This window comes from Plodia interpunctella, chromosome 19 (genome assembly GCF_027563975.2).
Source record: "Plodia interpunctella isolate USDA-ARS_2022_Savannah chromosome 19, ilPloInte3.2, whole genome shotgun sequence".
NCBI lineage: Eukaryota > Metazoa > Arthropoda > Insecta > Lepidoptera > Pyralidae > Plodia > Plodia interpunctella.
Genome location: NC_071312.1, coordinates 2,357,606 through 2,369,993, shown reverse-complemented (window position 1 = coordinate 2,369,993; position 12,388 = coordinate 2,357,606). Strand labels below are relative to the sequence as shown.

The window sequence follows — 12,388 nt, the reverse complement described above, 5'->3', positions numbered from 1 at the left end:
TGGCCCGGGTCTTTGATGTTTATCTATATATGTATTTGTTGTAAAATATAATATCGTTGAGTTAGTATCCCATAACACGAGTCTCGAACTTTGGGGCTAGCTCAATCTGTGTGATTTGTCCTAATATATTTATTTATTTATTTATTATTTATTATTAATGGAGTGGTTTGCCATTGCGTTCTCCATTTCACACACAAGTTAATAATCAACCAGCGTGCAGGTTTCCTCACGATATTTTCCATCACCGGAAGCAAGTGGCGGTCTATGAAAACTACTATACATGAGTCTAATTTGTATACAAACATACGGCACGAACAGGATTCGAACCTGGGACCTTTCGATCCACAAGCGGGCGGTCTTAACCATTACACCACCACCGTTTCAAAGTAATCCTGGTAAACTAACTTGTGTTAGTGTGGTTATAAAAAGTTAGGATTGATAGAAACTATCGTAGATATAGAATAGTGTAGATTAGCTATCTGTTCCGATGGTGTCTGCCATTGTGGAAGATCTAAAGATTTGACATGAACCCTTGATGCGAAACGAAGGGTGTTATGCTCCACACAAGTTTGTCCGATATAGTACACATTGCTTTTTCCTTACAGTAACTCATACAAATTACGCAGTGTTCTGTCCGATTACGGCAATAGTGTGAAACCTACGAACCTCAGTCATGAAACTGTGGTATCCCAGTGGTTACAACCATCCGCCATCGAAAGGTCCCAGGTTCGAATCCTTCTTGTGCTACATGAATTTGTATACACGTACCAATCTGGCTCGTGTATACCTAGTAGTAGTTTTCATAGCTCACCGCTTGCTTTCTCATGATGTTTTTCAAAACATTGTGAGAAAGAAAACATATCGTGTAAGCATAGTGTTTTTTATGCGGTGGTTCATAGTTAAGTTTGATCAAAATCGGTTTAGCCATAAAAGTTGTAGCAAAATGAATATTGAAAGTCAGGGGTTTTGTAATTTGTGTAACAAATAAACTTCTCAAAAGGACAAATTAATATGAAAGTGTAATTACATCAACAAAGAGAAAAACATTTTCTCTTGCATCCCTTGTACTTGACATCGCACAAAAATGTCGACAGAAACATTTGATCCTCCCTAATGAGAGCTATGCCATTCAGCGCACCAATTAGAGATACATTTCATGTGAAATCAATAAATTTCAATTAAAACCTGTGCGGAGGAATTTTTGATTTGGATGAAAAAATAAGATATTTATTATATTAAATTTAAAATTCATGCCGCATACACAATTTGTCGAATTCTCGTGGAATTATTCAAAGGACTAGTTAAATACAATGTTATAAAAATACTCATGATATGTTGCATAAAAAAAGGCTCAATTAGGATTGCTGATACCAAGTGGGAAATGGCTGATTCTCTCAAACGGAATCGATAGGTGTTATTCGAATTGATTCGCAAAACGGAATACCTCCGAGCTTAAATGTATTTTATTCAGAGGTTAGGTTACCAAAAAGTGTTTTGTCCAAATTTTCCTGCCCTGGTTGTCCCACGGGGTTCCGTGCGATGAGATTACAGCAATTGTGTAAATTTAGATGGAGTGGGAAAATTTTGCATTAGGTAAGTATATACTTGAAAGAGTACGCATTATAACTATTATGTTATAAACAAGCTTTAGACCTCGGGTTCGCCCGCGTGAATTTCCCAGGGACCCGATACTCACGCAATCGATATAAATTTCATATTTTTTCCGATGGTTTTATCTCAATTTACAAGCGAAGTAATTTCATCGGTATAAGTTCGATTCGGTCATAAAATCACAGGTATAGCTGACATGCGGTACCCAAGGGGGTTTAGGGGTGTCACAGCTTCGAATGACACCGAAAATACCCGAAGATATGAGAGTAAATAACGTCAACACGTATTAAAAACAAGTATCAGTAAGTTAATTTCATAAAACGTACGGTAAACATTTTTGCTCTCATAAAAACAGAAATTAATTTAAAATCAAGCGGTTAGCGCGACAACGAAATATGTTTGTTTATCCTTACTTAATTTGTTGTTGAAAATTATTCTTCTAACTAGTATCTGCTATATCATAATAAAAACTTACACTTAAAATGTTACAATTTGTTGTGTTACCTAATGTACACCAAATGAAAACAATAAAGAACTATGAATTGTGAAGACATAGTCTTTATTGCTACCTTGCCGGTATTCAAACAAGATTATTGCAAAAATATAATTGTAGCCACAATTTTTTATTGTTGTCACAGAGATTTTGTTTTGAAAGGACAAGCGAAATTTTAACTTGCAGATATATTTCTCAGAGGCTACAAATTGATTCTGTAGCCATACAAAGGACACAGTCATGTGAGAGAAACTTCAATTTAAATCTATGTCATACACAGGTACAATAAAGCAGATATGAATTTACTTCCCTTTGTAATTTTAGCTTCTGATGTGCAACAAAATGAGACGAGTAAAGGAAGTGACAAATAAGAAAAGGCTGAGTTTAAAATGAAACAAGTAAGAAAGTGTACACTTCAAGAAAGTCCGGGCTCTAGTACAGAGTAACAGATAGATTTCTCAGAAGCACTATTATTTGTAAAATATAACTTGAGTCCCATGAAAGATATAGAATAGTATAAACATAACAGATATCTGTCTCTATCGCTCTCATTTCGAAAGTATATTGCCGATTATCGTTCAAATGTATAGAGAATTAGTATCAGTAAAAAATCATAAATTGATTTTTTTCTATAACCAAATATATAGTCAAATGCGTGTCAGAATTTATCCTCATCCATTAAAAATCCGTTTAGCTACATAGGTACGGACAAAAATCAAAATAGTAAAACTACTTTCCTTTTACCTTTCTTACCATTTAATGTAAAAACTTGCGACAAATACTTAAAACTGCTTTTTGAAGAGTGATAAGTGAGCTTGAGCGATTATATAAAGGTTTCTCATATTTTAAATTCCTATTGTAGATATTACTGTAAGGACTATTTACTATATATATTATAAGTGTTGTAAATGTATTAAATTTCGTAGTTTTGTTCCGATTTTTTGCTACATATTTTTATATTATTACATTGAAATTTACACAACTACATTGCAATAACATTGATGTTATTTCAAATAAAATAATCTATTTCAAAAACCACAAAAATTACCAATATATTTGGAGTTTTCACGAATATTTCTGGAAATATTACTAAAATCTGGCAGATTCATGGCAATTCGATAATTTTGTCCTTTAAGTACAAAGCTAAATATAATATCTTTCATAAATAATGTATAATTTGTTAACAGTATTATTGAACATATTTAAGATTTTTATCAGTAGATAATTTTTTCCATAGAATTGCAATAATTAATATGTATGTTTGTGTCATGTGTATTGTGTATCCTATTAATCCTATCCTATTTCCTACTAATATTATACTTGCGAAAGTTTGTGAAGTTGTATGTGTGTATGTTTGTTACTCTTTCACGCAAAATCTGCTGGATTGTTATGAAATTACACGGTACACGGGTAGAATATAACCTGGAATAACACATAGGGTACTTTTTATGCCGAAATTCCCACGGGAGAGAAGCTATCGTATGAATTGCATTTGCTGTAAACTTCACATAAGTTATAACGTGAAATAAAATGACATATTATTATATTAATGCTCAATAAAACTTTGAGGCAAAAACGTAAACACCAAAATTTTAACTTACCGTTACCGATTGTCACATAAATCACACAATTCATAAGAAACACTTCACAAAATCACATGAACAGTTAAAATTAATTTGATGTAACACGCGTGTCGTGAAACGGAACGCAAAATGGACGTAACACGCGGCCGTCCCGTACGCCACACCGAAAGATACTAAAACCTCTGATAGCAACATCGTATCTGTAATCTTATTATAATATAGGTAATAAGATTACAGAAATATCATTAACTTTAGCAATAATTGAAAATAAGTTTAAGTATAGCTATCTATAGATATCGCTTTAGATATAGTCTTAATTTAGGGATAGAGAAAAAGAATTAAATTTTTTCTTAGTCTTGTCACGAAAAAAGTATCAAAAGCCTATTTCATTAAGTAATGAAAAAACTGTTTCGTAAATTTTATTTTGTATTCCTAATCAATGCGTTGTCTTAAAAAATCCAGTTAAGTTTTCATACGAATTTCTGGGATAAAAGATGTTTAAAGTAATTTTTCAATTAACTACCTATTTGCAACGATGTCAAATCTTCCTTTTTTATTTATCAAATTAATATTATAAATCCACATGAAATTAAAAGAGATCCTTTCTTTGAATAATAAAGTGGTTGGTGGATATAGTTATGTGGCTTAAATATCATGAAAAAAGAAAATTAATTGAATTGAATTATGAATTTTCTTTTATCGTGATATTTAAGCCACATCAATCAACTGCTGCGTTATGGGCAACCTTTATTCGAGCCACTTTTTAAATTTCCATAAGGTATATTGGATGGTAATATATTATTCATTTCCTTCGAAAAGTTACACATATCATGTTTTTATGCCTTAGGGGCTAACAGAGCCAAGAGTTGCGAGACTCAAAGACCAAGTTTAATGCTACAAAAAGTTAAAGAATAAGAATCATATCATATAAAAATAATTTCTCTTAATATCTGGTTAAAAATAAAACAAAAATCACAGAGCTAACATCCAACTTAAAGCAGAGCAGTTATTTATAAATTCGTTTGTTATTATTAAATCTGTCCTGCCCTCCACATCGGGGCTAAAATTAGTTGAACTAGGGATAGAATTAATTTGTTTCGTTAGTTGAACTCGGTTTGGCCATTAAAACAACCAATAGATCCATATTTTTTTGAATTACTGCTGCTCATTAACCAATCTTTTTTTTTTAACTATGCGTGTTATATATAAAAAATCTTCTCAAACGCGTTACATCAAGGCAATGGGCCCGTTGGCAACATTTACCAGCTGAAGAGCTCGACTGTCACGCAATCGAAGTTCACTTCAACAATTTTCTCTAATATTTTTCGTTGGTTTTAAGCAAATTTACAAACGAAAATGTTCGATCGATCGTGTTACTCGATATTTTGGGTCGGTGTTTTTTTTTTTTTTTGTAAATGCCAGAAAAAATAGGAGGTAACTGATAAAGTGAACTTCGGCCCCTGCGAGACTTAGACGCTTAGAAAATACAGATTCTGATGCCAAATCTTACTTTCTACTGATATTATAAATGCTAAAGTATTCAGATTATTGTTTGAAACGTAGCTACGAGTACATTTTTTTTTCGATGAAAGATAAATTCAGGGCTGGCGACGCGCGTGTGACGAATTTCATCGAAATCAATCGATTGTATATCAAGTCAACCATACTCGGTCCTCATACTCCGACACACAAACTTTTTATAATATTATATCCTTCCAATATTTTACTATTACCTAAAAATGTTTCTAATCCTACTAGCAGTTTACCCGCGACTTCGTAAGCCTAGAATAGTTATTTCTGACAGAATAATTAATTTTCATACAAATCAACTACAAAGTCTTTGGGGATTGATTTTTGAAAAAAGAACTAGCCTGTGTTTGAACGGGTGTCATTGACAACACCATAGATAAAATAAATATATATGAAACTACACGCATACCAAATTTCATCAAAATCGGTTTAGCGGTTTAGCTGTGAAAGCGGAACAGACGGAAAAACTTTATATAATAGTATGGATTCTAAGCTTTTGCGATTCACATGATTTTCAATGTTGTAGGAGGATCTCAAATATATTTTGACTGATTTATTTTTCTCCACTCGGTCCGCGTGGTCTTCGACATCTTCGTGACGACCTCCGTGGCCTAATGGTCATCACGCCGGACACTGGAGGTCCCGGGTTCGATCCCCGGTCAGGTCAACATGGAAAACATCTTTCATTTCCACTTGTGACACTGCAATAAATTAATCTGAAAATGATCTTTTTCAGATTGATATGGGTCTTGGACGTTTATTTATATATGTTATAGAATATAGTATCGTTGAATTAGTATCTCATAACACAAGTTTCGAACTTACTTTGAGGCTAACTCTGTGTGATTTTGTCAATATATATTTATCTTCGTCAGACCATAGACAAGAGTGGATCAGAGAGCAACTAAACACATTGAATGAATCTCCTCGCAATTCTCACGAGTGGTTAGCATTTGACAGTGACGTCATCTGGTTATCTCGTGATGTTGTTTTCCGGAAGACATGGTAAGTTTTGATAGGCTACTTTAGGCTACTATCAAAACTTACCATACCTACCTATATGAATTTACTTTTCTTATTTTAATCCTATTTCAATTCTCTTAATACTATCACAAATCTCGAATTAAACAAAAATAGCACATATTACAATGCAGCCAAATCAATAAAAGCTCTTGATGGTAAGAAATTTATCAATGAATTCGACGAATTTATATCACAATGCCTAGATAGATAAATTTGTAAATAGTTTTAAGATCAAATGTGAAAATTATGCGTTTACAAATATATGTAATATTTAGAAATAAATGTGGATTAAATGAATATAAATATAATTTTATTAATTAGCTGAGGCTATAATAAATTAGATACACTTGATATGCGCTTTTATTAATTAATAATCGGAAACAACATTTCAAGAGTATTGTATAAAAATTCCAATAGGTTTGACCATATGAAAATAATGGGTTATTCACTGTGTGACCTGTGACCACACGAAGCTGTCCACGCTTATTAGCAAATGATTTTGTACTTAGTTTAGTTCGCTAGTAATTTATGCGACTACTTACCACAAGATGGTGATAGGTAGCCTTATAATAGTCATGTCAATTGCCTTTATACGACATGAATAAAACCTGACAGCAGTGTTGGCTCAAACTACTATTGATAATAAAAAATCTTGATCAGTTAGAAAAGTAATAAAACACATCAAACTATTCAAATTCATTGCAAATTCGGAGCATAAAAAAATAAACATTTACCGCTACCATAAAAACAAATAAAAGAGTGTGTGAGAACAAGTCCACTGCGGATGTCGTACGAGACGACTAAGGGAAACAAAGCCTTAACAGCTGATAGACAACAATAGTATTCCCAAAGAGGATTGACGTCAGACGACGGCCTGTTGTAAAATTATAGCTATATCTTCCAACTTCAATGTCAATTTTTTTACGCTAACATTGGGCTTTGAGGCTTCACAGCTCCGAATGTAACCGGGAACACAGGAATATGTGAGTCTTGTTAGCTGAGGCAACAATAACATTCTCAAGGAGGGTTGACCTCTGGCAAAATTAGGTTGTAAAAAAAGATTTTTTTTTAATTTTGAGGTTAATGTTTTACCCTGATCTCAAGCTTCGCGACGTCACAACCTCGTATGTATTCGCGGAAAGATGAAAGATTTTTCGTGTTTAACCATTTGACCACACTCTGACCGTGAGTGTGGTCAAATGGTCAAACACCTGTCACTTAGTGAATAACCCAAAATAAGTGACGCAACAGAGATCCCTGATAAGATACTAGTCAATTAATTCAGTTAGTGAATTTATACGCACTGATAAGGCATTTTAATATAAACCGTGTTATCACAAGTGCTGGTTATATTTTGTCGGCGACGTGATTTCAGATATCGATTTCACTTTCCGGAAGAAATATATTTTGTGGACAAAATTCAAATGTTCTGTTATGTATTGGATACTTCTTGAAGTTGGACAAGTAAAGAAAGATCGTTTTTTGGGTTCCGTAGGCGAATGGCAAAAAACATACTTTTTTGCGTGGTGTGTAATGTTACTTTCTCAAAATGTCATTTTTGCAGTCAAAATGTCATTTTTCTCAAAATGTCATTTTCGTAATTTTTCCCCTAGAAATACCTAATCATATCCTTATCCTAAGATCTGTCACGCATGTCTCTCTTCATAGTCGTAATCCTCATGGCTGAGGGTCGTGGTCATTACGTGAAATGAAACACACACAACTTTCTTGGCGATATTAATGGAGTGGTTTGCCATTGCCTTCTCAATTTCACACACGAGTTAATCAACCAGTGTGCAGGTTTCCTCACCATGTTTTCCTTCACCGGAAGCAAGTGTTGGTCGATGAAAACTATACTTGAATCAGACTGGTATACAATTACATGCGGCACGAGTAAACGAAAGACAAAAAGGTATGAATTTGTATACAATACAGTAATCACATACCATATTTTGTGTTAAAGCTTATTAGTCTACATATCTAAGTCATGGCGAGTTTAGAATGTACGACGTATATAGTGGAATAGTTCCAAATTAGACTCCTTTGTCAGAAACAATGCAATAAAATCGTGCTATGCAAAGAGAAACTGAATAATATCCACACAAAGTCGAAATACATGTTATAGAAGTTTGAACAAAAGGAAAATTGTTAAAATAAATGTACCAAGTAGGTAGTAGAAATCTCGCGGCAATATATGGAGCTATGTCCACATATTCTTACTATCAGTAATAGATCGATCACGTTGCTGTTGTCAGCGATAGCGGGACTTTTTCCATGGCGCGGTCTATAGTCATCAACATTTTCTAATATACTTTTTGTTTTGTTGAATACCTCATAAGCATGTAATTAATACACATATAAAATAATTAAATCAAATGATAAACAATAATTATTTATTTTCATTAATAGGAGTTAAATAAAAATAATGAATCCATGTTAAGAAGTATAATTTATTCGTTAAAACTAAAACAACAATGGCAATCGACTTAAAGACATTATAAATTTACACTATAACAATACCAGATATTGCCAGCATAATTACATATTTATAAGATTTAAAATAAATAAATACACCCTACATAACATTTTTAAGTTGATTCAATTCTCATCTCAGGCTTTTAGTTACTAAAAACTTCAGTTTATATACTACTAGATATTGCCCGGGGTTTCGCTCCCGTGGGAATTTTGAGATAAAATATAACCTATAGCAATCCTGGATAATGTAACTTTTTAATTGTGAAAGAATTTTTGAAATCGGTTCGGTAGTTTCGGAGATTACTCGCCTCAAACATACAACGCTTACCTCTTTATAATAATAGTATAGATATGATCTATACCTATATAATTCATTTAGCGATAGTACAGGATTTATCAAACTTTTATGCTTTGTATACATAACCACATATAAGTTAACGGAATATAATTCAACAATCACGGCGACTGCAACGTCGCACGAAAAGTTGGCTATAAATAAAAAAGTTCGTAGTAAAATCTCTTTCTCTGTCTCATTTGAGCGTGTTCCCGGTTTCTTCCTCAGCCATTGAGCGTCGGAGCCCAGAGTCCGCTTTCCTACTTTTTCGTCTCCACTTCGTACTGTCGTCGGTATCCCTGGTTGTCAGACATATATTAAAGACTCTTTAATATGTAGTTTTGTGTATTTTGGATTCTAAATATATGGCACAGTGTACCTACTGGTGCACAGATCTGATAAATAGTCAAAGGCCCCAGTATATTTTTTGTATATTTAGTATTTTAATAATTTTATATATCGTCTTTGAAATATATAGAAATTAGGGGGAAAATAATTGTATTGTAATTTGTAAAGAAACCTAAAAATATTAAAGCATTTACACATTTAAATATATCTGTAGATGTAATTTATAAAATAATTCTTATATACAAATTACAACTAAAAGGATTTTACCTACATAGACAATAAAAAATATATTTTTGATATTTTATACAAATCATTACACCATTTTCTTCCAAAAAAAATTAAAATTACCAGAAACAAGTTCTAACCCTGTTTTTTTTATTGAGAATAAATAGTTCAGATTTAATTTTGACATTTATTTTTCTACGCTAATATGTTACTAAATTTATTAAATTCGATACCTATCGAATAGTAAAATTCGGATGTGAAAAGTATATTCGTCCCCCGTTCAAAGTTCAAATGTGTTCACAAAAAACGATTTTTCCTTTGTATTCTACCAATACCTCTCAGTACGTAAAGGGAGTAAATTAATACAATTAGTTAATCCCTTCCGCTCGGAGAGATTACGTTTAACTTTACTTACTTTCGTTCTGAAGCTGTCATGGCGAAATATCGAAAAAAAATATTGATTTGCAAAAGTAATTATTGTATTTTTTTTCACGCAAATATAATTGTTGAAACTTCATGGGATTTATCCTAATTAAACAAGATATTTAAAAAAAAACTTTTACAGAAGCGTTAAAATGTAAAATATACAAAAATAAAATTTACATTGTGACTTGTCAAAAAGTGCGCTTTCTAGTTAGTACCTTCACGTTCAAAAATATAGCTCAAATATTACTTATTTATTCTTTGACAAATATATGCAATTTTGTTGACAAACACATTATTATTAAGACTAATCATTTGTTTTTATGTAAAAACGGTAGTATTCGCATAATCTTGAACAAAACTTTCGTTAAAAATGTAAAATTACAAAGCTGAATTTCGGAATATTTTTTCTCGAACTTCTGTTTCTGAACGTATGGTATCGTTTATGGTATCAAATTAAAGAGCAGTTTATCTTGTCTCTTTTTCTTCCATAGACACTACATATGACACAGAAAAGGTAAATAAAGAATAACAGCCTTCTTAATTTAGTATATGTCAAATGTGTGCGCGTTTCGAGCCAAGGGGAGTGACATTTACCGCGCACAAATTTGCGCGCGCGAGTTAAAAGGTCGGTATAACAGAATCGACAAAATAAAATCCCATCTGTCACCACCCACAACTTCTTGGCTAATAAATAAATAAATTGGCTAATAAATAATAAATTAATTATCAAGATAATTTGTGAGACAAATAAAAAAAAACCACTTTAAATATTCATTTCGTTACAACTTTTGAACGGCTGAATCGATTTTGATCAAACGTATCCAAGAACCGCCGCATAAAAATTAGCTATCGAATATAAAAAATCGCATCCAAATCGGTTCACCTGTATATGAGCACGGTTCCACTTTCACAGACAGACAAACAGACACACTTAGCGGTCAAACATATAACACCCCTCTTTTTGCGTGGGGGTTAAAAATAACATACAAAATATCAATTTAAAAATACAATATTCAATATCCTCAAAGATCAACAAAAGCCAGGGTTAGTGTGTTCTATCACACATCTTTTACAATATTTCTTCACCGCGCGGTACCCCCGCAATGACACGGGGGTATCCTGTATGTTCAGCTGCGTGAGACCCCTGCAGTAGTAGGCTACAGCTTCAAGACCATCGTCCCCGATCAGCTCGCAGCCGCGCAGAGCTAGCTTCTTCAGGTTTGGACAGCATCTGGCCAGGATCTGAAGATGGAAGGAACATAAGATAATTTTTTTCTTGTATACCTAATATAAAATGCTGTATTCGATATATGAGTGAGGTATACCGGTCACGCGGTCACCTATATAATTTAATCTTCTTCATAGTCGTATTCCTCATGGCTGAGGGTCGTGGTTATTACGTGGAATGAAACAAACACAACAACTTTCTTGGCATTATAAATGGCCATTGCCTTCTCCATTTCACACACAAGTTAATAAGAATCAACCAGTGTGCAGGTTTCCTCACGATGTTTTCCTTCACCGGAAGCAATTGGTGGTCGATGAAAACTACTATACATGAGTCAGATTGGTATACAAACTATGTGGCACGAGTAGGATTCGAACCTGGGACCTTTCGATCCACAGGCGAGTGTCTTAACCATTACACCACCACCGCTTATAATTTAATAAAATTTTTGAAGACGTAAAATATCGTATCAGTATTATTAAAGTGGCCTACAATTAGTTGTGAGAGTGATTACAGTTTTCCAATTTTAAAAACTACACTCACTTACATCCTTACCTACATATTATAATTCGAACCTGGAAAAAGTTAAAATAACTAACAAACGGACTTTTGTACGGTTTTCACTAATATATATAGCGTGATAGCGTGATCGATAGGACGATTTAGGTGTATATATAATGTATGAATGTATATATGAATGATAGAGACAAGCCGAGACGGGCCGCTAACATAAAAACTAGCACATATTCCAGATTATATAGTGATTCCTGATTAATTGACGACCTCGGTGGCGCAGTGGTAAAGTGCTTGCCTCTGAACAGAGAGGTTCGGTCCCCAGTAAGGTCATTGTGGAAAATGATATTTTTCTGATTGGCCCGAGTCTTGGATCTTTATCAAAATCAAAATCAAATCAAAATCAAATCATTTATTCAGAAATTAGGCCTTCACAGGCACTTTTTCACGTCATAATCTAAATTAAATGATGTTTACCAAAGCTACAAACTACTAGCATTTCGGAACGACCACTGCTGAGAAGAAATGCCGAAAGAAACTCATTCAAACAGTGTTGGTCCCTATTATGCCAGAAGGGCTTACCATTTATCTATCTATAT

At 33.2% G+C, this 12,388-nt stretch overlaps 2 protein-coding genes across 2 annotated transcripts in view; both read right to left on the bottom strand.

The window, feature by feature from the left end:
- LOC128678056 (atrial natriuretic peptide receptor 1-like) overlaps window positions 1-3,849 on the bottom strand; it is a 179,382-nt gene extending 175,533 nt beyond the window's left edge. Inside the window, exon 1 of the mRNA XM_053759309.1 lies at window positions 3,706-3,849. The gene's annotated coding sequence lies outside the window, so the exon portion shown is untranslated. The remainder of the gene's footprint in view (window positions 1-3,705) is intronic.
- A 4,821-nt stretch (window positions 3,850-8,670) lies between these two features.
- LOC128678031 (F-box/LRR-repeat protein 7-like) overlaps window positions 8,671-12,388 on the bottom strand; it is a 49,186-nt gene continuing 45,468 nt past the window's right edge. The window contains exon 8 of the mRNA XM_053759263.2: window positions 8,671-11,290. Within this exon, the coding sequence (XP_053615238.1) occupies window positions 11,078-11,290 (213 nt within the window). The 3' untranslated portion in view covers window positions 8,671-11,077. The remainder of the gene's footprint in view (window positions 11,291-12,388) is intronic.